The following is a 27,143-nucleotide window of genomic DNA, read 5'->3' as shown; positions in this document are numbered from 1 at the left end:
AAGTCAGATTGTCTGCTTCCACTCAAAAATAAGCCAGAGGAATAGGTAAGGTGTGCCAGCATATCACCCCTGATGCTCTTGTTGGCCATAAAAACAGAGAATCAATTTTAAACCTGACCCCAATCACTTGGGCAGCTGTTTCACCTGGTCTACCTCAGTAGACATGCTTTCCCATTGCATTTTCAGTTGAATTTTCATGTCTTGGTGGTAAAGAACATCAAGAGATGTAAAGACAACACCTTGAAATTTTCATGTCCAGACTGCATGCTACAGCAGGGAAAAAAATGGGTGATTTTATGCATGCCTCAAGCAAAGATGTTTTTGTGGTTATTTGTTTTTAAATTTCAGTAGCTCAAAAAAAAATAGAAGTATAGTTACACAGCCAGGCAGTTAAAAAATCCAAGCAGTTTTTCAAGGAGTTAAAATCTACCTATATTTTAGATAGAAAACATGCACAAATGAAGAAACATGCCAAGGTCACTAGAAGAAAATAAAACAAAGCAGCATTCCAAGAATGTAACCATCAGTAGTTCAGATGCAGCTGGAGGGTCACACCTCCAATATCTTTGCTGTTGTCTGAAGATTGTTGTCTTTCTAAGGCCTTTTTCAAGGATACAAACATGCAACTAGCAAAACAAAACCAGCTTTTCTGTGGGACTCCTAAACACCTCATAAGAATGCCTTCAGTACAGCCTCAGATAAGAATGTTCTTCATAGAGCACAAGGCTCCCTTCCTCCATAGCGTGAGGAACTACAGCAGAGCCAGTTCCTTTCCCTTCACAGCACCAGTTAGAAGCTCACAGCCTATGGAAACCCCCCTTTACCTCTCAGAGACAGTTTCTGTACCATTGGTTACCAAGGTAGGACAAACTCTGTTTGTATTGTTTAAAGTGTTTCTTGCTTATTTCCCCAGCATTTGTAATTCTCTAAAATAGAAACATATTAATCAGTGTATAAATACACCAGATGGTTATGAAGTCATGTAAATAACAGCAGAAATGGTCCAAGTGACAGCAGTTCCAGGTAGCCACAAAGGACAAGTTTCCGGCCATCGACTCAACCTCCTGACCCATCCCAACGTGACTGACAGGCTCCAGGTCAGCAATAGCACAGCTCCACTTCTCAGCATTGCTCAAAACTAAATTCTCTCTTCCCACACCAGCCATTAGTGTCACTGATGATTTTTCCAGGCACAGACAGAGCAGCACACAGCCTTCTGCCCACCCTCCCACCCCCACATACAGTCTTCCCTGGAGTTTATGATTTGTGACTTTCTTATGCTTACTTAGACTCCCATAGAGAAGACAGAAATTACAGCACAACCCTCACGTGTGTGTATGGACATAGGACTTATTTAGCTGTATTTCTCTTCTCCTTGTTCTACATCACTGGCCATTTATAAAACAGGACAAAAAATAATAGAAATAATAATAATAAAATGAAAATCATACAAAAAACCCACAGAGCTAAAGCTGTGCTCTGAAATGGCTGAGAACCATCTTCTGTTTGTCCATGGATATTCAATCTTCTCCGCCCCCTCCTTCCTCACGCTGATTATCTAACCAGCCACCACCACGCATCTCAGAAGAGAAGCTGTGCTACCTCCCAGTGACCTTCCACCATACAGAAAATACAGGGATAGCGAAGCAAAGATACAAGCTGATTTGTCAATGTTTTGCTCACAAGTCCTCCAGACAACAGCAGCAGCTACCAGCTGGATGGCACGAGACCTGAAGTGATGAAGCAGAGCCATGTGCTGACCTGCAGGAAGCAGTTTGCTGTGCTTCTCTGGTTGCAGTGGATGCTGTGTCAGTAAGGCTGACAGGACAAAAGGCAGGTAGGGTCTTCCACTAACTGTGGGACAGAAATATGGACTTGAATGCGGCAATTCTGAATCCATATGCACTGTGTTACAGCGATTGCACACTAGGAAGAAAATATACAGGGTAGGATGGAAAGATGTAGGATAGGGTAGAAACACTGCAAGAAGTGGGCACAGGCAGCATCTCCTCCAACTGGGAAAGCACAAAAAGCATGGAACACATATGTACAGATTGCACAATAGATGACAACCTTCCCCAGAAGGGTGAAAATGATGCCATGATCCTGAATTCCCTAGCTTCTGGAGTTGCAATCATGCCATCACCACAAAGAATTAGGTCACTTGGGGCTTTTCCCACCAAGTCCCTGTCTTGAATACAAGGGTTTAATTTACGTTCAGCATATTATTGCACATTGAGAACAAAATGCTTCAGAACCATTTCAAGGTAGCTACTGCTCATTAACCCAGGTTCTTTGAACTGCTGCCCCAGTGAATACAGCACAAAGCAAGTGACACATACAGTTAACACTTCATGTTTTGTCAACTCATGAGGAGAAGGAAAAGGTTTCATTTTATGTAGAGCGAGAGCTATATAATTGCTAGAGAAATGAAGAATAATTATAAGTGGTTTTCTGGGTAATTACCTGCCATTACATTTTTCTGCAGCACAGGAGGATAGATAGAGGTACAAGAAATGGAAGGAATAAGCCCGCTTTTAGAATGGCAGAGATATACAGCAGCTCGTTGCACAGAACAACTGACTGGTACATGAATGCAGACTGGCAAGTTCCCTGTCTATGTGATGCACAGATGGGTGGCACCACAGTCAGTGCATTGCCTTGGGATTCCTCCTGATTCTGCCCTCAGCTCCAACACAGATTTCCTGGATCATCTCAGCCCTCTTCCATTTATGAGAGCAGAATTGTAACCATTCACTATACAGCAAATTTATGAGGATAAACACATGAATGAACATCATTCACGTGCCTTGGAAAGAAACTCTAAGGAAAAAAAAAACAACAAACAAAATGAAAGTGGGAAATCATCATCTGTCACATGGAGTACAAGTGATCGGCCCCAAATACTGCCACATGCTGGGATGTTTCCCTGATTCCTCTTTTCCACCCATCACAACACAGAGAAATAATTGAGATCTGGAAGTCACCCCTTAAGGAGATATTTATCCTCCGTCAAAGTGCTGAGAAGGCCGTTTATTGAAGTTAGTAAATGGGGAACTTCTGGACTTCTACGAGTGATGTTGTAAACTTCTAGCTGAAAGGTCACTTTGGGAAGGCAACAGTAGTAAATACTAAACCTGAAGGAGAAGCTAGAAGACTTTTGAATTTAAAAAGCAGTCATACTGAGCAGGAACAGAACAGAACAAAATGAAATTGTTTTAAAACAGAGGAAAGTGAAGAGGTAGTACATGTGTGCATGTTAGGATGAGGTATTCCTGCATTAGTCATCTGCCACATTCTGTGAACAAATCCCAGCATATTTCTGCAACTCAGACATCCTCTCCTCAGCTAAGCTTACAGGGACAGAAAGTACATCACAGTTTAGAAAGGGTAGAAGAGGAACAGCATCTCAGAGCTGAAACGAAGAATTAGTAGGGGACTCTCATAAGAACTTAAGACAGCACACAAGAGAAGGTGGTAGAGAATCCCTGTTTTCAAACCAGTTTTACCAGTGATCCCTTACTGCTGCACATACAGAACATTAATTAACATCTCCACAACTTTGCAAAGCTATGTTACATGCTATATAAACACCATGATTATTATGAACATGCTTCAGCCCAGAGTATACTCTTAAGGCCACCTGTCAAAGTGGTACAGTTCAAGGGCCCTGCAAAGACCTAGAGCAGCTCTATGCTTTGGTGTTATGGGATGGTACTGTCTGGCAGGCTCTGCAGTGCTGTCACCAGTCCCCTGTGGAGAAGCGAGCTGCCAAAGCTATTTGCTTAGCAGCTTGTTCCTTTCTGCCCTTTCTTCACTGGACTGCATGAACATGCAGTAGCAGAAGAAAGTCTGCCTGTGCTCCTGCTTGGTTTAACTGCTGGAACACAACACTGGGCTCCCAGAGATAAAAGAAAAAGAAGGCACAGAAATAGCTTCAGCCTTTCTGTCTCCCAGCTCTATGAAGCCAAGCAGGAGAAAACACGGTTGCCAGCTCTCCAGGCTCAATTTTTTTGTGGCTGTAATGACTTCTAGATCACCCTCAGCCTATTTTCTGTAACACAGAATTGTTTGCACTCCACATTTTTTTTTTTTTTTTTGCATTTCTTTCAATTTAGGTTTAATTAGAGTGAAATACAAAAAAAGTACTGCTGAGCATTACATCATTCACTCTAAGACACACTGATATTCCTACAATCCTGATACAGATATTCCCAGCTTAAAAAGTAAAATACTTACAGTGAAAGCTTGTCCTCTTCTCCGCATTAAGAAGAAAACTCTCCACTAGCTTCTGACAGCATGTGCAAGCCAGACTGAACATTCAGGGCTTGAGCGCTTCCCTGAGAGGAAAACCACATAGCAGCGAGACAGAGCTGCTTGAGAAATGATTCACATACGGAAGCAAGCTGGCTTCACCAGCACTTTGGCATTCAGCAAACACACACACACACACACACACACACACACTTGCTTACTCAGGGGAAAGAGAAATATTATATTTTCATCAAAGCAAGGCAGATTTATGCAAGAAAGCCATTTCAAAAGCACGGAGATGCTTCATGGATTAAAGTAGAACAAAGTTTCTTTCAATATCTCATCATCCTTAACAGCAGGACTGGACCCTGGGCAGACACACAGCAGAAATAGCTGGAGTCAGTCCTGAGTGACTTTTCTTGAGCTAACCAAGAAGTATCAGCCAGGTCTCTATTTAGGGACTAGAACAAGCAAGGATCAACAATCCACTTGCTTAATCTTTCTGAAGAAAACACAGTCTGAAAATAGGAAGGAAAGTGCCAGAGGCTATGACAGATCAGGCACTGAGAGTATCAGTGGTCAATATCTGGTGGGTGTCAGGCACCTATAATCAGCTTTAAACCCCTAAGCACTCACCCAACCAAGCCAGTTGATACTGGGAGCTCAGATATCTGCAGTACCAACCCGACCCAGCCTGCTTTGCCACTTACTTCAGTACTTGAGGACAGACTGGGTCATCACAGACAGAAGAACTTACCTACGCCATATTTTTATACATCTGATATTTTGAGTCTGAGATTATTCACAGCTCAGATAAGAGAGAAGTACTTTCTGTCATGCGTATTAACCAAGCTATGACAGGTACTGCGATCTACACAAATGGTGTTTCTCCTCCCTGAGGAAGCAACACTGCATTCAGTGACACAGGCATAGACAGTAAGGTAGGCAGCAAGAACCTCTGCTTTGGCAGTGGACAGCCTTCAGAGCTGAACAGAGATGAAAAATACTGACAGCATTTACATGCTTCAGCTTTGGTAGACAGGTTAGAATAGTGCCCTACAATTTCCCCAGACCCAGCAAGACCAGACAGAATATTTGTTTATTTTGAGGTTTTTCAGTTGCACTTACATTCATCTGATCTCTTCACTTAGACCAAAGAATTATTCAACACAAAACCTTCTGAACTGAAAAACTGTATTTCTGTTTAATGAACAAAGAGCCCAGAAACAGACAGCTAAAATGAGCTGGCTATGGTCATAAAGAAAGCCTGTGGCCTATCCAGGGCATTAACCGTAATTACTTCAACACAGCCAGGATGAGAAAACAATTTCAAACAGCAATATGAATTTATTTATTTCTTTTTAAAAGAAACTGCCAGGTTCTCACCCAACCAGTAAGTCTGGTCAACAGACAAACACATGAACAGATGGCACATGGTTGCATGCTGGTCAAACACACTAGCTCTCCTAACTGCAACACAGGGCACTAGTCAGACTGAAGCTTACTCACCAGTGCACCCTCATAACCCTGTGTGTGAGGACTGCAGGTGCTTTATGGTGCAACCTGCATTGCTGGTGTAGTTTGACAGGAACAAATTGGATAGCACGTAACTTAAAGGAATGGGCAAAGGGCAGAACTGGCACAGCTCATTTGAGATTCAAGTGTACATGCTGTGTGGGGAAAATAATAAAGGCTCATACAAGGAACAAGATGAAAAATATCTTTGCTTTTACAGATATTTATGCTATTTTTAACTGCTTTTGTGCATGCAACAACCTTAATTACAGAGACAGAGATTCCGTAAGCAAGGCTATTATGTCAATAACAACATCTTTTTAAAGCAAGCCTGTAATTCAGCTGTAAGACTTGGTTTTATAACTCCAGACAGTAATGTGCCAAGAGTAATTACAAGGGAAAGTCTGCACCAGACAGCGGGTATAAGTGGAGTGAGGCCATGGCTTTGGTCCCTTCTCCTCCTCCATAACTGAGACAAACTTCTTTATTTTCTCAGTTCCACCACAGATGTCAGGAAGTTCAAGCGGCCAGCAGACATGTGCAGAATGAATCATGGGGCACCACTTTCCATTTTGACAAAAACAACTGCTGTTCAGCTAACAAGACGATGCTGCTGATCAAATGGGTGGATATAAAAAGTGAACTCCTGGAACTGCTGCTAGAAAGGCTCCACCAGTACAAGAAAGCTCTGTACATTCACTTGGGGAACTCAGATTTTCTCCTGCAACGTCACTTTCCTATGTGTATACCTGCAGCACAGACCCTGTGGCACAGCTACCAGCTTTGACCTGCAACCAGAGCAAACATTTCTGCTGGAAGAAACTAGAATCATTAAAGCAGGAGGAAAGCAGATACGATTTATGGAACACAGAGTGCTACAGGAGACAGAAAAAGCAGCTTGAAAGCAGCTTCCTTTGTTGCCTATTGCCAAAATTTCAGAAGACCAGACAACAACTTGAAAATTTCCAAGGGAACAGCCACCAAGTACATCAAAAATAGAATGAGGAAAATGCCTGATTCAAAAGGAAGAGTCTGTGAGAGAAGCCAGCATCTTTCAGTATTTCTGTCATTTCCATCCAAATCACTGAAGAGTTAATAGACATCTATTCACCAAAAAAATATCCAACCCACAGAGCACGACAGAATGAGGAAGGAAATCTACATGGCAAAGAAATAGTCGCAAACTCACTGCAATTCATACATATAAAATACAAGCCTCTTGTTGCTTTTTTTCACATGTGTATCCAGAGAAATTGGGGCAGGGAAATCTGAAAATTGCAGAGAAAAATTCCCAGCCATAAGAAGCACATCAATAAAGCAAAGACGGTGTTACTACAGTTACTCTCCTGTTCAGAACACTGTACTTCTCAGTATGTGAAAAATGCAATGCTCAGTTCTCTTCCCTGAAAGGGGAGATGGGACTTTCAGTGTTCTTTCTCACTTAACTGATTTTTTATTATTTCAATAATGAGATTAAAAAAGACTTAGAAGAACAACACCCCTGTTCCTTATTATTTTTCACTGTTAATTTTCCGATGCTTAGGCTCTAACATAGCATTAACAGCACAGAATTACCATATTGAAGTTGCACAGCAAGTTCCTACTACCTACACAGGCAAAATACTGCACAACCCGATTTGCTCCCTCTCCTTATTGGCCGGAACAAACCTCATGCTGGAGAAGCCAGCATTTGATCACCTTATAGGAGAGGAATTAGAACAGGTATCCATTAGAAAGACTAATGAGCTTTCAACAGAAAATCACTTCATTAAGTTTTTGCTGATCACTGACAATTAAGGACTGAAGGAGATATGTGCTGGAGGCTGCCTTGAAGCAGAAACCCTGATGGGATGATGTAGGAATGCCCCATCCCACTGCTTTGAACTTTGTGATGCATTTCAGGGAGATGGAAATAAAAGAGCTGAGGTGCCAGCTTTGTTTTAGAGGGACTTGGAAGTGCTGACAGACCCCAAATGGAACCAGAACTGTAGGGCATGCCTGGATGCAAAGTGAGCAGCAGCAGCAAGAAGTAGGACAAATTAACTGAGAAAAAATGATAAAGCAGAAGGAACTCAAACCCCAGAAGATTAACATGCCCTCTAATGAAGATCAGGATTTCAGAAAAAGGAAAAGGAAAAAAAAGGTACTTGTACTTGCAAGGTTTCATTCTCTATACAGTAATATCCTAAAGCTTCAGAATTATTCTTACTCTCTGCATTTATTATTTTTTTATAGATTGCTTAAACAGCATCAGCAGCTCAGTAAACCTTATCCGTTTTAAAGACAGTGAAACAAAGGCACCTAATGTACTGACAAGATAGCAAGAACTAGTAGGGATCTATGGCATCCCTTGATTTCAGCCCGCAGCCAATAAGAAGTCAGCAGCTTTGCAGAAGCTGGGCCTGCTGTTATAGACAAGCACCCAGAACTGAGGCATAAAGATTTGGCTTTGGTGGTCTAACCAAATGCAGGAAAAGGGGGAAATCTAAATTAACATTCAGCAACTGATTGGCTGCTTCCAGACAACTTGCGTAAGTGACTGTGCTTGCTGCTGCCTGAAAGCTGAAGCACTCAAACATGGAGATCCATCTCCCCCAGCATTAATGGTCATGGTACAGCATAACTGTTAAGAAACACACAGAAAGAAACGTGAGGAACATCTGTGAACCCATCACTTGGAGAAGGCAATAGGAACTACTGCTGGTCGAGAACAAAAGAGAACTGATTGGCCAAACACACAGGAACTTTGCAAAGAAAGCCACTGTCTGGGAAAGAGGGGAAGATTAGGAAGTTCAGGAGGGCAGAATCACCCTGATAGTGCCCAGCCACAGTTTGGGAATACAGAGAAAAGAGAACATAAAAGGCAGATCATTTTTTTTCCTACTACAGACTGAATAAACCTGAATAGGAATGCCTGTTCTGGTAGCGAGTACCACAGTTCTATATCCTTCATTAAGATTAATTAGTTCACTTGTTGGCAGTATCAATGGAAAGGTCAAGTGCTGGATCTATCAAGGAGAGCCACACTCCCCTGTTGCTGCAGGAGCTGCTGAGGAAGCCACACTCCAGGGGAAAGTTTGAGCTCTCACTGCCCACATAACTGACCTCCATCCTCTCACCTGAGGACATCTAACATGAGAAAAACCAATCTCACAGCCTTCCATTACCATTCACCATTAAGGATAAGAAATAATGTATTTCCTCTTTGATATTGTGGGTAATCTCATTCAGAGCTTGCACACAGCCTGAGCTGTCCCGCTGTATCTCATGGAGCTGGAAGCCTTCTCCCAGCAAGAAACCCCTGCAGCAGTTACCATGGCAACTCTGGTACAAGACATTCAAAGGCAGCTCTCCCATAATCACCTCTATTAGGGATCAAGAAGCTTTATTACAAAAAAAAGCAGGAAAAGCTTGAAAGCAGAGAGCCAGGTCTGGTATAATGGGGTAAGTGGACAAGGAACACTCGGTGAGAGATCTGCTCTTACCATCACCTGGCTGCACACAAAGCACTCGTTCCATTCAAACCTGAGGCAGCTCTGAAGTTGGTCAGAATAAGCTATTTATAGCCATTAAAAAAATTTGTTCTACTGCCACATTTTAGCAGTAACAGCTCCATGAACCCCTCCAGAAGTGCAATAGGAGGCTGTGCCGTGGCTCACTCCCACATCAGGGCTGGACTGTGGTACCCGTGGCACCCAGAGGGCCTTCCTTCCTGCAGGGGACATCAGTGACAATGCAGGCCCCAGCAGTGCAGAACCATCCAACAGTGGCTGGGCAGCCCCACTGTCACCCTGCTACCTGTATGCAAGGGGAAACGTGGATGTAGGTACATAAGAAGCTCACTTCCATGATGAGCTATCCTAGGAGAACTAGAGATATAAATGTCAAACAATGTATTGCTTGAGGTTTGAATCTGTAGCCTTCCAGACTGGTGGAATGCAACAAAGAATCTGCAGGGCCAGATCTCCAGCCACAGAGTCACATCAAGCTGGCTAAGCAAGGTAACAATTATCACATCGAGATTCCCTTTCTGCTACATATTTCCATGACAACTTTCCCCGGTATCAACTTCTTCGCATCGGAAAGGTCTCTCAAACGAGAGTTTGGGCTCCTATAGCAACGGCTGAAATCCCTGGGAGACGGTGATGTCTGAAACTTTACACAGATCTTTTTTTAGCCCACGAGTTACAACACGAGTACACTTTAAATTTCATAGATCAAAGCAAAAGCATGCCGAGTACTGGGGAAACTGGGAAGGAGGAAACCAGTCGCTCACTAAAGTGGGACAAAACTGAAGGAACTATGGTCAAAAAGGATGTGCACTTTGAGATATAAAATGTTAAAGAGAAGAAAGAGAGGATCAAACAGCTCAAAAACCACATCCTGCTCCTTCTCCCCGAGCTACAAATGAGAGGCACAAGGAAGAAGCCTGCTGATCCTAAAAGGAAATCTTGTTTAAATCTGTGTCTGTATCACTGCAGTCTATCTGACATTGACCCAAAGAAAACCAGCAAGTCAGGCTGCCTTTGCAGTTTTACCTCTGTATGGGAGATTGGTAATCACAGCCTGAACCTCTGATTAATCAGCTGAGGCAAGAATATATATATATATAATATATATATAATATATTATATATATATATAACTGCACTCTCAAACATAAAATTGGTTAAATCCATAAGCCAAGGGAAGCATAGATGTTAAAGCAACTAAATCCACTGGATTTAGGCAGTTTACTGCTGTAATGTCCTTTCAAAGCCAAGAACTTAAAATCTCATTGGTAAGAAATCATTACATTCAGAACCTGGATGAGAGGTAGGAAAGCTGCAGTCTCAGTTCATGGATGTGAGTACTACAGAGTGGGAATGTTTGGTGGTAATGCTGGAATGGAGCCCAGCACCAGCACAGCCCTCTGTAGTCCTGGGAATTTAAGGGCTCCAGGAGAGGCAAGGGCTGCAGAGTAACCTGTTACCAGCATGCAAACCTGCTGTGCTTTCTTCTGCTCATGGTACAATGGAAAGGTTTCGTTCTCAGAGGAGGGAAACCTCTTCCTCTCAGTTCTCTGGGCTGCTGCAGTTCTGGGAAGGGAAAAAGGGGCAGGCATAAGAAGGAAAAAGAATAGATTAATCTCACTACTTTCAGCTTCCATCTTCAGGCTCTTCCTGCTTCAGCAAGGACTCAGGAACTGACAATGTGTTACCAAATAAAGTTGAGCTATGAAAACCTTTGGGTTTTGTTTTCAAACAGCAGTGCCAAAAACGACAGCTGAAGCCTATTCAAAATCTTGGAGGAACACACAAAACCAGGATTTCAAGCAAAACCATTACTTCCAAGGTCTGAATAATCTGCCCTTCAGAACCCTGTCTGGAGTACATTGCAATGTGGGATAACAACTGAGTCACTGCGCAGGCCAAGTGAAATACAATCATTTCATATTCCTGCATGCTGCCCCTCTGCTGAAGTGCTGAGCACAGTGGGTCCATCACAGGCCTGAGCAAAGCCACCATCAGCTGCACCTGATCCTGCCATCACAGCAGGGAGGAGATGCACAAAATGAAGACATTTCACCCAGGACCAGGAAGAAACAACTTAGAATTTCCTATGAAGAACTTATTGGAGATGTCTCAGGCTCTCAGGTTCCCTCTCCAAGCCTTAATATGTTCCAACTGACTTCCCTCATGTGACCATTTGGATAACCTCATCAGGACTTTTCAAGCACATCTATTTGTTCATAGGTGGAACACAGAACCAGCCTGAAGTGGAAAATACCTAAAGGAGAAATAGATATATTTATTTATGGATATGTATATAGGCTTCAATATATTTATTTCATATAAACACAGGTGAAACTACTTGTGAAATATTGTTATATTCACAAGCAAAGAAACTCATGATTTTGGGTTTGGAAACACAGGAAAATAAAAGTAGTTTCACATGTAAACTCACAGCATCGAATGCCAGCTCCAACATATCTTTCCTCTCTTTATGCCTTGGGAAAATAGGCTTTGCAGTGTGACTTCAAGATCAGCCCAACTAGGTTAACGTGGATCAAAGAGAAGATTGAGATCTACAGTTCAGGGCTCCTTAGGGAGTTCAACCTGCCACCAACCTCCTCTTCTGTATAAGGATCCCATTGTAGTAGACATTAACAGCTTGCTTTGCAACAGCTTCTGACCTTAAAATATCAAAAGCCTTAAAAAGAACAGAGGGGGAAGAGCTCTGGGCAGGTCTGATGGTCCAGCCAGCAGAGGGCAGTGGAATTTAATAGGAAAAGAGGAAAGTTATTTTCCAATAACATCATCACTTCATTTGAAGATGTACAACCATCAAAGCAGGTTGTTATTTGAACCTACATACCCAGCACAGACAAGATACAGGGCAAGACATTTTAACAATGAAATAGAAAAACGGATTGTGGATCCTTTGGATTTCTAAGCAGTCACCTTTCAGAGCACTGCGTGGCATCAGGAAGGTTTCATGCTTAATACATCACTTAAGAACAACCAACAGATCTTTGATATCATTTTCATTTCTCAGCACGTCGATCTGAAGCATCCTGCTGAAACCATCCCAGGGCTTCAAAACCTGTGGGCAGCTTCTAAAGTTAAACCAAGACAACACTGAAGTCAACAAGGCTGTTTCTTCCAAGCAGACCCACCTGCAGCGTGCTGGGCTGAGCGAAGCTTTACCTCCCATATACCTGCTCTGCTCCACAGAACAGGAACACGAACCAAGTGAGATGAAGCACAGAGCGTGTGGCTGAAGGCTTTAAACCTCGGCAACTCCTCCTAGTTTGCTGAGGGGGGCACAGAAGAAAAGCTTCCCACCCCATTACCAAACAGAGTAAGCGCGGAAGGGCTGAGGTTTCTATATGACTTGCCGTCAGCTCAGTTTGCATTTCATGACAGACAGACTTTCGTTCGCTCTCTAAGCACCTTCGAAGTCAAGCTGCCCCTCCGTGCCTCGGTGTGACAGGGGCAGCCCGGGGCCGCTCGGACGGGCCGCAGATCCCCAGCACCGCGCACCTTCAGCCGCACACCTCGGGAGAGCCGCGAGGGCTGCGGGGGACACCCAGCCGCAGGGCTCGGCCCGGGGCTGTGCAGGAACGTCACGGCAGGACCCGCAGCTCCCGGCCCCGGGGCGAGGCCGACCTGCTGTTCTCCCCGGCACTCGGCCGCCCCCGGCCCGCTCCCAGCCCTGCCCCATCCCGCCCGGAGCCGCGCTCACCTCCCGCCGCCTCTCGCTGCCGCCCCGGAGGATGCTCGTGCAGCCGGAGCTCTCACCTCAGCTGCACCGACAGCAACGGCCGCCAGGGGGCGGCAGCACGCCGGGTAACGGAGCGCCCCGCCCTCAGCGCGGCCAATCACGTGTCTCGCCGCGGAGCGTGCCGGGAGCTGTAGTTGCTTGTACCGGCGCGGCCGCGGGGCACGCTGGGAAATGGAGTCGCGGCGCCGCGCCGCACAGCGGGAGTTTCCCTCAGTGAAACTACGACACCCATCGGCCCCCGCGCGCCGCTCCCTCCGCGCTACGGAAGCCGCGCTGCGGGTGGCGGAGCGGAGGACAGTCATGGCGGCAGCACCGCCACCTTCCACGCCGGGCGGTTCGCAGCCGCCGCTGCAGTACAGCGCTGTGCTGCAGCACCTGGTGGGCGAGCAGCGGCGGCCCCGAGTGTGGGACCCCAACAGCTTCGGGGGCGTCCCCTGCCCGCACAAAAGCGACGAGCAGAAGATGGTGGAAAGAGCCATGGAGAGCTGCGCCTTCAAAGCGGCCTTGGCCTGCGTGGGGGGTGCGGCGGGGCCGGGGGGTCCCACGGGACCGGGAGGGGTTCGGGCCGGGGGGAGGCTGCGGTTCTGTCCGCTGTCAAGGCCGGTTCCGGCCCGTGGAGCCGGGTCTCCCTCCTTCCCACCCTGGTTGAAGGTAGATCGCTCCGTGCTGTGTGCCCGCAGTAACGGGGATCAGCGTCTGCAGCGCGGACTGACAGCCCCTCGTGCTGGCCCAGAGCAGCACTGAGCTGCGAGGAGACCCCGCTCCCACCCGCAGCTTCATCTCATACCTGTTGTCTTTCCCAGGGTTTGTTCTGGGAGGAGCGTTCGGGATCTTCACTGCCGGCATTGACACCAACGTGGGCTTCGACCCCAAGGACCCCTATCGCACCCCGACAGCCAAGGAGGTGCTGAAGGACATGGGGCAGCGGGGCATTTCCTACGCCAAGAACTTCGCCATCGTGGGCGCCATGTTCTCCTGCACCGAGTGCGTGGTGGAATCGGTGAGTAACGACCCTTAACGTTACTATGGCAGCTTTTATTATACACTAGTGAGCGCCTTTCATGAGTCCAACCCACTGTGGTGAGGGATTGGCTCGTTTCCTTTTGCTTCTTGATCATTTAAGCTTTTCAGTTCTAAAGGTTTTCAGAAGTGTTCTCTGATGGAATAAGCAGAGCCGCGTGCAACAGTGAAGAGCTTTCCCATTCAAGTCCTGCATTTTGGCATTGCTGTTTGAAACCTTAGCTCCAAACAACTTGTAGTTGTGCTAAAACACTAAACTGGGAGTTGCAACGTGGCCATTTGAGCCTCTAAAAAGTACATGTGGAGAAAGGGATCCTTTGATCTGTTCTGAAGCAACAGGCCTGTTTTCATCTTGCCCCTACAGCACGAACCAACCTCGTGCTGCTCAGTGGTAAAGCTATCATCCATTTGCTTCAATAGGAAGATGAGCCTGTTATGAACGTCAGTACTGTCCTTTCATCGAAAAACACAATGGGTTCTTAATTCGTGTAAAAGAAAAGCATATCTGTTTGCACAACAAAGCAAAACAAACATGTTGCACTGGTGAAAAACTAGCATGCTCACACTATTTCCATAGCTGATGTTTGCCCTCGGGCTGCTGTTTGCTCTCATGGCTGCATGGCCATGCTGTGCTCACAGTGCCTTTAAATTGTCTGTGAGATGGTGCACAGTGCTGCCTTCTGGGGGCTCTATGGGCTCATCTGAGAGTGTGCTGTAGCACTGCATTGCACCATGCGGATGTGTCTTACCTGCTGACCTGCTCCTTCTCCTCCTGGCTGCATAGAATCTTTTACTGTGCAGGGGGGCCATCTGCTGAGAGCAGAAGGAAAAGCATCCTCATCTGAAACAGGGCTGGAAGGTCGCTTCACCTCCCTTGGTGTTAGTACGGATGTCGAGTTGTTATTCCATGTTTACTTGTTGTCTCTCATTTTAACTCCACAGTATCGTGGAAAGTCAGACTGGAGGAACAGTGTTATTAGTGGCTGCATCACAGGAGGAGCGATCGGCTTCAGAGGTTGGTGATGCCTGCTAGCAACTGCTGCGATAAGATAGCAATTTGGTATGGTAACAAGCAGCATTTTTAAGGCAACACACGCTGCAAATCTCTCTGTATGGGGTTATGTTGATGTCAGCATGAGAATGTGCTTGAAGTTGGCAGAGCTGCCATCTCTGTCGCTTTCCTGTCATCTTGAAAGATATGTGTGGGTAGGGAAGGCTGGTTGTACAGGACAGGGAGATCGGGGAGAAATGAACAGAAGTGACTTGAAAGCAAATGAGGAAATGGTGCTGGTAGCTCTCCACGTGCTTCTGGGGTGTCGTGGAGAGGGAGCCAAAAATATGTTCTCAGAAACTCGCTGAAGTTACAGCTCTTGTGTTAATAGAGCTCTGCTTAGATATATTGTTTCACTGGCAGGAACTCTGTTAACTTGCACAGCTTGTACAATGCCTCCCTGCTTTCTCCTGTCTCAAAGAGGCAATTCTATGTAGCTGTACAAGAGCAGGAACACTGAGATTTTAGTGCAGAGGGACCTAGAGGGGACTTCTTGGGAAGCTTTGACTGTTAACATCTGGAGAGGAGCCCCAGGCAGGAAGAGAGCAGTGCTGCTGCTCAGCAGAAATATCAACCTTCATTGACTTGTCTTTAAGAAAACAAAATCAAACAGACAAAAACAATTTCCAGAGCATAGAAGAAATGAAAGTGCTCTCAAAAGAGCTTCTAATTGAACTTGTTAAGTTGTGTCAAGTCCTGGACCTAATCCTCTTAGAGCATTCAAGGTAGCAGCTGCTTTTGCTGTCGTTCATCCTTGTCCAACAGTAGAATCACTTGTTTTAGATCTGAAATCACCAGTGGCCACTGCTGTTTTCTCTCCTAGCCTGCGTAGGGAGACTTAGCAGCACAGCACACAGTCACTATGTTATACTAGTCCAGATGTCTGAGCTGAAGTCCCATCTGTGCCAGGTTACCCCCTTCCCTTGGGCAGTGGCAGCATTCCCTGGTGGAGGACCGCCAGGTTCCTGCAGGTGTCAGCTTTTCAAGCCAGTGCAGCGTAGGCTGATTGCTGCGAGGAACTCTTTTTTCCCCCCTGTTTTGTCTCATTCTTTCCCACCCTTTTGCATTGCAGCTGGTATGAAGGCAGGAGTGATCGGCTGTGGTGGATTTGCTGCTTTTTCCGCAGCAATTGATTACTATCTGCGGTAACAGCGGGATCCCTTGGGAGCAAGTTCTCCTTACGTTCCACTGCTGCTGCTCAGAGCCTGCATCACGGCAGAAGAACCATCAGGCTTACCTTTCCGCTGCCTCCGAGTCCTGATCAGTGCAAGCTGGATGGTGCTGGCTGCTTTTCCTGAATGACTAACACTAATCTGGCTGGGAGCCTTGGCGTGCTGCTTCATGCAGGCCTGCAGGAATGTGCAAGGATGGAGCCAGGCGCAGCGAGCAGTAATCACCAGCACGGATCAGCTGACTGTCAGTTTCCAGGAAACAAGCCTGGACTCTGAGCTTTCTGGATCCTTTGGGTCTGATTTTGATTAAGTCTGTTGTTAGCATCAAAAGAGGCAGGAGGACAATCTTCATAAAGAACTGCAGTGGTTTATGTTACCGAGTGTTTGAATACGCTGCAAGTGTTTAGCAGCTCCTGGTTTGCAGCTTGCTGCTCTGTTGGGGAGAGGTAAGATGCTGTGGAGAAATAGTTTGTTCCAGGCTTTTCTTAAAATACCAACTGAACACAAACCACCATCTGTACAACTTGTCTTATTTCAAGCGCAGAACGAGTGCCAGATTTCTTTACCATTTCTTAAAGGAGAAAGCAAAAAGGAATCCTGTGCCTTAGAACCATGTGGTTCCTGGCAGATGAACAAAACAGTTTAAGGGTAAAAAAGAGGTTGTTGCAGATGTATAATTCTCTGTAGCCTCTTGGCTCGCCTGATTTAACCTCACCCTGGGAGTACAAGCAGTTTTGCTACTGCTTTGTACTGCCACGGGCTCACACCCTCAGTTCCAGCAGTTTGATGGCTGGACTTTAAAGCAGAGTTGTGAGAATAAAGACACATAAGCAGGCGTTCACTTAGCACGCTGTCTGCTTCCCGTCCTTTCCCTGCACCACCTCTGAGCTCCCCAGTGTTAAACTGGGAGAAAGTGAAGCATCACTTCTGCAGAACATTGGTTCTGAAGTCAGAGCACCTGCTCAGGAGCTTGGCTGGCTGCTCCCTTTTGGATTTGCATTCTTATTAGCTGTCTTGTTTTTCTAACCAAATTCTGTTTGCAGACCTCAGGGGATAATTTTTATATTCAAAATAGTTTAGACTCTGTTTTAACCTTCTTTGAGCCACTGTGCAAGGGAAAAACACCCACCCTTACAACGAGACAGCAGGATTTAAAGGGCAGCGTGAACATCTAATGGGGGGGGGGGGGGTTCTCCCACCTGCTTCCCCTCTGCATTCAGGGTTTGACATCCCATAGCAGCACAGTGTTTGCTTACCTGGAAGAGCAACACCAGCTGGGTGCTCAGTGAGAAAGCGGTCGCTTTAGAGGCTTGTTGTCTCCCATGCCTACATGGAAAGAAGTGGGGAGACAGTTCCATGTGATCTATCAGCTGAGGTTTCCTGATCGCCTGATCTCCCTCGCTGTGCCTGTTCAGTATCCTCAGGCCAGAAGCTGTGCAAGTCAGCTGAATTTGAAGCTTGAGTAATTCTGGGCTGATTAAACAAGTTGGCTCCAGACAGTCCAGGTTTTTTTTTCCTCCAGAATGTACTAAAATGCGAGGATGTAGCCCAAACCATAAGATGTCTCTTAGAAGATTGCCTGGCACAACGCCTGCGCTTATACCACTGCCTTGAAACACAACGAGCAACATTTCCATGACTGAAAGAGGAGCAGTTGTGAAGCCAAGGTGATGATCAGCTCATGCAAACAGCAACACCACAAGGCTCCTTTTGTGCAAACGTCGGGGCTTTGCATTTTTATTAACAGGTTTTTTTGTTGTTTTTTTTTTTTTTTCCTCTCTTCACATGGTTTACAGCCATTTAAAGTTTATAATCTACAGAAATTGAAACAGAACACAAACAAAAAATATATCCTTAACAACTTCTGAAAGTCAAATATTAATTAACAGTTCTATTCTACCTGTAGCTGCAAAAGTTCACCCCCCTGCCTTCCCCTCCTGTGGGGACCAACAAAGCCCATCACAGGGATGGCCGCTGCCTGCTGTGCCAGGGCTGTGCAGAGCGGTCCCTGGCCACCGTCAGGCAGGGGGGATTTGGCTGCACAGAGCCTCCATCTGGAATGACACTGTGGTGGACAGAGACTTGGACACATGTAACAAATCAGACACGCACAGGGATCCGTTGTGCAGTCAGATCTAACGCTCGGCCTCCTTCCTGGGTCCAGGGCCAAGACAGACGCCTGGTTATTTTCTGCTATGCTGTTTCCCTTCTGTTTAGCTGGTAGTCAAGAGGAGCAGGGGCTGGAGTGTGAGCCCTTTAGAGGGAGAACAAAAGACCTCCCCTCCTGTAGTTGCTTTGCTGGTGGGGGGGCGGCAGGTGCTGCCTTCCCTGGGGAGATGGGCTTGGGACATACCTGGAGCATTGGCCGGGCTCTACCTGGAACAGTCTGATAGTCAGGTGGGTAAAGGCAAGGCTGGTAATGGGGACACGCATGGTCACCTCTCATCCATCTCCTTTGGCACAGGAGTGCTTGGGGCCACTGCAATCGAGGAAGGGGCTTTCCCCGTGATAACACAGAGTGGGCTCACAGAGCCAAGGTTTTGTGTCCCAGCAGACACCAGCACCCACCTGTAAGGGCAGGGAGAAGCACTGCTGCCTTCAGGAGTGAGAACCAACAGAGCCCACAAGGGTCTTCCTCCTTCCTTCCCTGGGCCACAGAAGGAAACAAAACCTCCCCTTCCTTGCTGGGGCCTCAGCCAGTTTTGTTGTGGGATGCAGAGCTGCAGTGCATTGCAGCCCAGGGGTTGGTAACCCAGTGGCAGTGCTTGGCTGGAAGGGGCACATGCAGAGCTAAGGCGGGGATACAGAAATGGCAGGGAAATACTCTTGCTTGGCAAGAACAAGGCCTAGACCCTAGACCCTGTGAGGGGGAAATTGTGAGACCTGCAGAACACCAAGGGAGGTAACACCATGCTGCAGCCCTGAAGGCAGAGTGTGGGGAGCAAGGAGACTGGCCTGAAGCACCCAGCAGGGATGTGGTGAGGAGGCAGCAGCGCCCTGCTCTGTGTTCTCATGGATGCAGAGCCGGATCCGAGTGTGGGGTCCAACGGTGTGGGCAGCGAGGCAGAGCAGAGCTGGAGCCAAGCAGCAGCCAGGCACTGGTGGGTGCTGCAGGCTTTGAGCAGGGTGAGATGAGGGCTGCTGGGCAGGAGTCAGCAGGTAGGAAAGAGTCCAGGAGAAAGTAAGCCAAAGGAGGAGCCTGTGTCCACAGCCCTTGTCAGTCACTACCTCAATCCGTTGAACAAATATACATAAAAACAATTCTTGAACACAAGAAGGGACATAAGACACGACTACTTTACAGAGCGGCGCGGCGCTGGGGCGGCACCGGGCCATCAGTACACGATTGTACAGGAGCTGCAGGGGGCACATCCCGGGTCCAGGCTGATGTCCCCGGGGGCCGCGATCCGGTCCATGGCCCTGGCAGGGAGCTGGGAGTGTTTGCAGCCAGTGCCTCCTCCCTGCGGGCTACACGTCCGTGGAGAAGTAAAGTGTGTTGCGTTTCAGCTCCGTGAAGGAGATGGGAGGATGCTGCAGGTAGTAGAGAAGGACCTGGACCTACAGTGGGCAAATAGGGGATGTTAGGCCAAAAGGAGGAGTGCTGCCAGCAAGCTCTCTTGCAGCAATTCCCAGTGAGGACGGACAGGGGAAGCCCTTTACAGCCCCTGCACTGCCAACTCAGCTCTCACCTGGGCCATCACATCATGGGACCAGATGTCAGATGCCAGGGTGAGGTGTCCTTTGCTCTCCCCCTCTGAAGGTCTCAGCAGTGTTGGCCCGAAGACTGTGGCCAAGTTGTGGAGGGACATTTTGTTGATGGGCTCCTTTTCCGCTACCCTGTAGGGAAGGGGGAAAGAGCACAAGTGTGAGCCCCCAAAGCTTCACCCCCAGAGCAGCACAGCCATGGGGTAACGTGGGGAAACAAACACCAAACCTCCCTCCCACCCTGCAGCCCCAGCATTGGCCATTCAGACCCAGGGGCAGGGCAGAGAGCTCAGCCCCCTTCATGGCCTCTGCAGGAGCCGCCAGGCCTGGCTGGGAGCCCCAAGTGTGATGTGGCAGCGACGTAGCCCTGGCCTGCTTCTGATCTACAGAGCCTCCGCCCTGCCCCAGCTCCTGCAGGGCACGGGGACTGCACACTGGCCCCTGACCCCAGCTAGCCCACCTTGGGGGACTGCACTGCCATGTCAGCAGGTGGCCACGCTCCTCAGCTGAGCCCCGGCCAGGAGAGCAGATGTAGGAACTGCCTGTGCCCAATTCTCAGGATAGAAATGGATTTTCCTTCCCCACCCCCAGCAGCAATCACTTTTTCTGTTTGCTTTTAGCCAAACCAGAGAAAAACAGTTCCTGATGTGAGTAACACGAGCTGCCAGTCCCATTCTCAAGCTCACAGTGTGCTGTGTCCAGGCCTTGCTGACAGCCCTGTGTCCACCAAAGGGCTCCAGTGTTGCCCTTCCCCAGTCTCAGATGGGCTCTCCCTGCCCCAGATAGATCCGGCACAGGAGCTCCAGCCTCTGCAATGCTGAGGTGCAACTCTAGAGCAGCATAAGGTGCTGCATACAGCTTCAGGATGGCTCTGCACAGCCAAACACCCCTGCAGACATGTTATGGAGATTAGCACAATGCGCTTTGCTCCTGGACTGGTGGGAAGGGATGCAGTGCTGTTTTTTAAGAGGGCACTGCATGGTCTCAAATTGATTCCCCACCCTCTACTGAGGCCACGGAGAGCTCATCCCAGCAGCTGCATGCAGGCTGAGGCAGCCAAGAGCTGCCTCACACCAAGGGCTGTGCTGCCCTCCCTGCCCTGCGCCGCCAAGCTGTTACCTTTTCAAGTGCTCCAGCAGGAAGAGGAAAGTGATGAGGTTGGGGTCAGGCAGTGAACGGAGAAGGTGCATCATGCAGTTCTCCTTGGCAGCAGGATCCGAGAGGGCTGGGGGCAAGGAGAGAGAGCTCAGGATGGGGCAGCCAGCCTTGCATGTGCAGGATGGTGGGGAGGAGCAGCACGGCCAGACCCCTTCTCATCCCCAAGGCCTTACCGATGCCCTCCATAAAGGCGGGGTACAGTCTGTCAGTGAGGAGGGGCTCAGGCAGCTCCCGGAAATACAACTTGAGTGTGCCAGCGATGGCGTTGATGTCCATATCACTCAGCATCACCAGGATGTCCTTGTTATCTGGCCAGAGAGCAGAGCCATGTGTGACGTTTCCTGTTTGCCAGCACCTGTATCTCCCTGATGCCCAAGGAGAGGGCAGCACAGCTGCATCCCCAGCCCTGTGGCACCCCAAGAGACAGCATGGGTCCCCGTGGATGTGACCACCCCATGGAGAGGATGTGCACCAGCGTGAGCATTAATCCAACTCCTGACCCTCCTGCTGCTGTTGGGAGCGGATTGTTTGGTCATGCTGCGGCTGGGCACAGCTGAGCAGTCCCCGCCTGCTGGGCAATGGAACGCGGAACAATTTGCAAATCCATCTGCAAACCTTGCCCTGACTCAGTGTCTCCCTGGGAGCCGGCCAGGCGTGGAGGCAGAGCACAACCATAACACAAACACCACCAAAAATAGGTCAGGGGCTGCAGGGCTCCATTCTAGGGGCTCAGACCCCATGCACCCACCCACCCAATTTGCACCTCTTGCAATGCAACAGGCAGACCCTGAGCCCTCAGGAGTGTGGGCTGGAAGGGTGCCTGATGCCTGCAGATGGACAGTGGCAGTCACTCACTCGCATCAAAGACAGCCTTCAGTGCCTGGATGTCCGTGGCAACGCCGGAGATCCTGTAGATGCCGACCTCCTCAATGCCTCTCTTCTCCACCTCCTCGATGCACTGGCGCACAATGTAAGGCACCTTGGAGCGCTCACGCCTGGCTCAGAAAGCAGAGGTGTAAGCAGTAATCGCTGGACCCCACCAGCCCCATGTTCCCAGATCCCACAAGGAGTGGGACAGCAGCCACCCACAGCCCTGCACGTACTTTGTCACAACACTGATTTTGACCCCAAAGACTCCGGTTTGCTTTTTGGACGGGGTCCTCTTCAGGCTCATGTCTCTGCTCGTGAACTTCATGGAGAACTCCACCTTGATCTGTGGGAGAAATGACCTGGTTGTCATCTCTGTGTCACACGGCCTCACAGCCCGGACCCCAGCTGGCAGCTCCCCTTGGGGAGGAACCAACAACCCCATCCCAAGGAAGAGGCTTTGGGCTCTGCTTACCCCATTCATCTCAATCACGTCCATGTGCCAGTTCTTGGTCTGCACAGCCTGCGGGTCCAGCTGTGGAGAGATACAGCACATCAGGGTCTTTGAGCCCCCACCTGCTGCCACCCCCCTGAAAACACAGGTGGTGTTGGACACCAAAGGGGACAATCAGGGGTCCCTTGGGTTGGGTGCTGAACCCACATGGGATCGGTCCCCCCTGAGCCCCCAGCTGAACACACACCCCAGAGGCAAGAAATTTCCAAGAATCAGGACTATTTCTGGAGGCAGATTGATGGAACAGAACTAGGGCAGCATTTTCCATGCAGAAAAAAACAACATCTCCCAATAGCCAAGGCTATTTATAACCCCTGGGAATGACAGGCTCTGCTATTTCAGGCTTTCGGGCTAGCAGGGGACTTGGTGATGCTTCCCCTGGGCCACAGCGAGGTTCTGGTGTTCCCAAGGCCCCAACACGGGTGGCAGCAAGATGGCACAGAGCTGTCCCCAATCCCCAGTGATATGGGACTGGAGTACAGGTGACAGTGGTGATTCTGAACCCAAGAGAGCATGGAAATCAGGGATCTCATCCCTGTAGACACAACAGCAGGGGTAAGGAAGGCCGCCACCAGCTCACCTTCCCACAAGGATGGGGACTGGGATCAGGGGGTCTGCTCCCACCCCAGGGCATGGGGCTCTGCTGCAGCAGACAGCTCTCAATCCAGTGACCTTTTGAGGCTTTTTGGTCTCCAGCTGGTAGCATCGATCTGTCCCCATCGATCCCTGTAATGCACAGGGCAGGCAGCGGGGCAGCACCCAGCACTAATGGCCCCTCAGGGAAGGGGATGGGACATGGACTTGGCGGGGGTCCCAGGGCTGTGTGTGTGCAGCTGCCAGGCGAGGCTCATGCCACTCATGTGAGGTCACTCCTCAAGGACACAGGAGTTTCCTCTGGCATCTGCTAGCTTGGGAGATTCTCAAGGCAAGCATCAAGATGTCCAGAGCTTCAGCCACCGAGCTGCCATTCCCCTGCCACAGCTTCTGGCTGCTAATGAAGCCAGCGCACATTGTGCTGGGGGATGCTGGGGTACCTAATGTTCCCTCTTGCACAACAAGATGCTAAGTTGCCCTGGCTCCCTACTCAGACCCAGCACTGCGACTGCTGGGAACGGTGAGGAAGAGGAGGAGGAGGAGAAGGAAGGCTGCAGCTACCCTGGACTCCCATGGGGCTCCACAGTAGGTTTGGACACAAGAATCATGAGACTTCAGCTGGACTGTGGTCAGCCCCAGCCCTGCAGCTCCACCTCCCTTATGCCCTCTCCACCACAGTGCCATGGCATGCCTACCACAGATCCTTGCACAGCAGCACCACAATTCTGGCCAGGGACATTTGGATGGATGCAAGGGGCTTTCACCCCTTTCCCATGTCTCCTGCGTGGCAACAGCACAGGGGCTGGCTTGCCACTGCAGCCCCAGCAGTGACGAGTGAAGCCATTCACTGCCTAGCCAGGTCAGGAGCCGTGGGCCTCCACATTCTGCAGCACAAGATTAATTGAAAACAACACACACATCTGCCCCGGCCCCATCCCGTGGGTCCCCCTGGCTCTGATGGCCCTGGCAGTGCACATCTGGAAGGGCTTTAGCAGGCTCTGAACAGAGCCATAATAAAAGCCAGGTTGGATGCTGCTAGCACTGCAGACCTTACCATGAGCATGCCACGTTCCTGAGGCCTCCTGCCACACCACGGCCCCTCCTGCTTCCATCACTGACCCAAAATGGAGATGGCTCAGCTGGAGTCACAGAGCTGCCCTGCATCTAGGACTGGTCCCTGTGCACTGTGGGGCTGTGGGCTCAGGGCTGGCCCCAGTGCTCCCCAAGCCCTGTCCGTGTCCCCATAGGGCTCAATGCCTTGACCAGCCTTGTCCCCCCACACATGGGAGGATGGATGTGAACATCTGCCCATGCAGTACTGGCAAAACAGCCAGCCTCAGCAACCATCACCATCACCACCTCCTTCACCAGCACCAAAAGGAGCTGCCTTACTTCAGCATGACCCAGTAATGTCCGCAGGCTGGTAGATAGGATGGTGCAGGTGACACGCTGCAGTCCCAGATGCCAGGTGCTGTGCATGAGCTTTGTGCTGAGCTGGATTCATGCATCGCCCTACAGCCGAGCAAACAGGTCACAGGTGCCTCTGTGGGACAACTCCTTCCTGCCCACAAGGACAACGCTGTGACACACCCATGCTGAGGCCAGCACAAAGGCTATGCTCACTGCTGGTGGCAGGGAGACCCATGCAGTTGCCCCAAGAGCTGAGCTGCTGCTGGGCACATCCCTTCTGGTGCCTCATCCATGAGGTCACTCGATGCCTCAAGCCTGGGGTGAAGCCATTCTGAGCACTGCAGTGACTCACCAGCGTGGCGTCACCCTGTGTCACCCCGGGAGTGAGATCCCAGCATAGTTGCTGCAGTTGGGGCCATTCCACATCATTTTGGCACCTGAGGGCACCCAGCCTGGCCTCCAGGAGCAGCCCAGTGAGCAGAGGATGCTCTAGATTCCCCATCCAGCTCCTTGCCCACAGAGCTGGCAGTGCCGGAGCTGTGCCATTGGAACACAGCAGCCCCTGCACCAGCCCAAAGCAAAGCATAGCCCAAAGCAGCAATTCACAGCCCCATCCAGCAGGATGTAGGACGTGCTCTCTGCACACCAGGACCCTGCACATGGACTCGCTGCGGCCGAACTCCTTAGCAGGACAGCTCATGGCGACACATCCCCTCTGCTTGCCCATCTGCCACGCATCCAGGAGCAGTAGCGGGAAGCACAACCCACTCGGCTTTTGACCCAGCAACAGCCCCCAGCAGCCTCCTGCACAGCCCCTGCTGCCCCTTAATCCCCGGGAGTGGCAGCTGCACAAAATCGAGGTTAATGCTGCTGCGTCACAGCCAGCCCTGCTGCCACCAAGCCCCCCCCCCCCCTTCCCCGCTGTTGACAAACTGAACCCACATGTGCCAGGGCAGCTCCTGTCCACCACTGCTCTGAGCCAGCATGGGAAGAAAGCCCCTGGTGTCACACAGGACAGCCTGAGATGGTGCTGTCCCCCCTGTACCTCAACATACCCCAAAGACAGACAGCGCTGATGGGGCCGCAACAAAGCTGCAGCACAGCAGCAGAGTGAGGGCTAGGGTCAGGGGGGCTGCAAGTCAAGCAGCACCTACCACCTATGGGGGAGCACAGCACACTGCGGTCCCGTCTCCTCCCAGTCACTCATGGAGTGCTGCACCCCAAGCAAATCCCAACAAGCACAGCACAAAGCAGCTCAGCATCCCCCAGGGAAGAAGGGAAAGAAGAAAACAAACACCGAGAAGGCAGCTATTTCTAAAAGCTCCCAAAGCACCCGAACAGAGCATGCAGAGCCCTCTCCCCAAAGCAAGCGGGTAGTGAGGCACCCCCACAGCCACAACCCCCCTCAACAAAGCCACTAGCCAGAAGCCACAGCATGGGAAAGCCATCCGGGTGCCCCTCACCTCCTCCCGGTCCCCCCGCACCTTCTGTCGCAGCAGCTTGCTGCGCACCCGGCCCCAGAGGCGGGCGCCGGTGGTGGGGGGTCGTTTGCCATCAGGCTCCTCTGCACCCGGCTCCAGGTGCTCCCCTCCAGGAGTGGGGCCACTGTCCGGCTGCACCAACACGTCGGTCATCACCAGCGCTTCAGCTCCGGGGACGTGAGAGGAGAGGTTGGAGGACCCGAGGGCAGCCCGGGGAGGGGGGTCAGGATAGCACTGGCATTCCGGCTGCTGGGGCACGGAGCTCAGCGGTGGCCGGGGACAGCCCGGCTCGGGCAGCAGCAGGCTGGGCTCATCTTCAGGGTGTGAGCCAGGCTGGCGAGAAGCAGCTCGGCAGCCCCAAAGCCTCCCTCCCACTGCGAGGAAGTGACTCAAAGCAGCCCCCCCGGCGTCCCCCACGCGTTAACTCCCGCCCTGCCGCCCGCTGTGCTGCTCAGGAGGGTTGCGCAGCCCTGACTGACACGGCATCAGAGCATTCCCAGCCCTCTGAGCAGCCAGGCTGGGCCTGGCAAGAGGCACGGGGTTACTGCTCTGGGGACTGCCCTGCCAAGCTCTGGGAAACAGGAATCCCCCCGCACCTCCACATCCCTCCCTGGTCTTTGTCACCTCCACTGCTGAGGGAGCGAGGAGGAGACAGAATGGGGCAGAGTATGGAGATGGGGTGCACTGCCCTGGAGCATCACTACAGATCCTCACTGCACACAGGGACAGAGCAAAGTGACAGTTTGGGGACTTGAACAGTCCCCTGTCTCCATGGGGCTCAGCACCAGGAAGGATCGAGCCCTCAGGTCTGCATGGAGCATCCCATGAGTCCATGCAGATCCAAGAGAGCCCCAACACCACAGATCTCCCCCTGTGGAGCCTCTGCCAGCTCTGCAGCAGGGGGGCTAGCCAAGGGGTGATTCCCTGCAAGAACTGCAGGCACTGTGCCCATGACAACACAGCCTCCGCTTCCAAAGCTGTACCTCCTCCCCTTGCCCCAGCATACAGCCAAGAAGTGGCTGCCCCCTCCTGCCCCACGAGCCCTGGATGACCCCCAGGGCTCTGAACCCTCCTGATACATCCACTTCCCAGCCCATTGCCAACCTCAGCCCAGTGCCCTCACTGCTAACTTGAACC

At 50.1% G+C, this 27,143-nt stretch overlaps 3 protein-coding genes across 11 annotated transcripts in view; 1 reads left to right on the top strand and 2 right to left on the bottom strand.

The window, feature by feature from the left end:
• SPECC1 (sperm antigen with calponin homology and coiled-coil domains 1) overlaps window positions 1-13,070 on the bottom strand; it is a 77,543-nt gene extending 64,473 nt beyond the window's left edge. For 3 of the 6 annotated variants that reach the window (XM_072353319.1, XM_072353326.1, XM_072353325.1), the window contains exon 1: window positions 12,996-13,070. The gene's annotated coding sequence lies outside the window, so the exon portion shown is untranslated. Of the gene's footprint in view, window positions 1-1,462; window positions 1,509-4,239; window positions 4,404-12,995 lie in introns of those variants that run through there. The other 3 variants (XM_072353322.1, XM_072353327.1, XM_072353321.1) reach the window with 3 other exon arrangements.
• A 206-nt stretch (window positions 13,071-13,276) lies between these two features.
• Window positions 13,277-18,142, top strand: TIMM22 (translocase of inner mitochondrial membrane 22). The gene is made up of 4 exons (XM_072353950.1): window positions 13,277-13,554; window positions 13,838-14,034; window positions 14,997-15,069; window positions 16,178-18,142. Exons 1-4 carry the CDS (start codon window positions 13,335-13,337, stop codon window positions 16,252-16,254), a joined length of 567 nt encoding a protein of 188 aa, XP_072210051.1. The 5' UTR covers window positions 13,277-13,334; the 3' UTR covers window positions 16,255-18,142.
• ABR (ABR activator of RhoGEF and GTPase) overlaps window positions 17,990-27,143 on the bottom strand; it is a 30,249-nt gene continuing 21,095 nt past the window's right edge. For 3 of the 4 annotated variants that reach the window (XM_072353945.1, XM_072353946.1, XM_072353948.1), the window contains 7 exons: window positions 22,483-22,542; window positions 22,244-22,353; window positions 21,996-22,135; window positions 21,314-21,448; window positions 21,102-21,207; window positions 19,967-20,114; window positions 17,990-19,835 (listed from right to left, as the gene is read on the bottom strand). In XM_072353945.1, the coding sequence (XP_072210046.1) occupies window positions 19,746-19,835; window positions 19,967-20,114; window positions 21,102-21,207; window positions 21,314-21,448; window positions 21,996-22,135; window positions 22,244-22,353; window positions 22,483-22,542 (789 nt within the window). In that variant the 3' untranslated portion in view covers window positions 17,990-19,745. Of the gene's footprint in view, window positions 19,836-19,966; window positions 20,115-21,101; window positions 21,208-21,313; window positions 21,449-21,995; window positions 22,136-22,243; window positions 22,354-22,482; window positions 22,543-26,009; window positions 26,387-27,143 lie in introns of those variants that run through there. The other variant, XM_072353949.1, reaches the window with a different exon arrangement.

The sequence above is a fragment of the Excalfactoria chinensis genome, chromosome 19, assembly GCF_039878825.1.
Source record: "Excalfactoria chinensis isolate bCotChi1 chromosome 19, bCotChi1.hap2, whole genome shotgun sequence".
Lineage (NCBI taxonomy): Eukaryota > Metazoa > Chordata > Aves > Galliformes > Phasianidae > Excalfactoria > Excalfactoria chinensis.
Note: the sequence above shows the minus strand (reverse complement) of the source record. Positions and strands in the feature narration are given on the sequence as shown.

Excerpts from the sequence above, each read along its gene's own strand:
- TIMM22 (XM_072353950.1), top strand. The coding sequence starts at position 13,335 with ATGGCGGCAGCACCGCCACCTTCCACGCCGGGCGGTTCGCAGCCGCCG. Across the intron at positions 13,555-13,837 it reads GGCCTTGGCCTGCGTGGGGG|GGTTTGTTCTGGGAGGAGCG; the intron begins GTGCGGCGGGGC and ends TGTCTTTCCCAG. Across the intron at positions 14,035-14,996 it reads CCGAGTGCGTGGTGGAATCG|TATCGTGGAAAGTCAGACTG; the intron begins GTGAGTAACGAC and ends TTAACTCCACAG.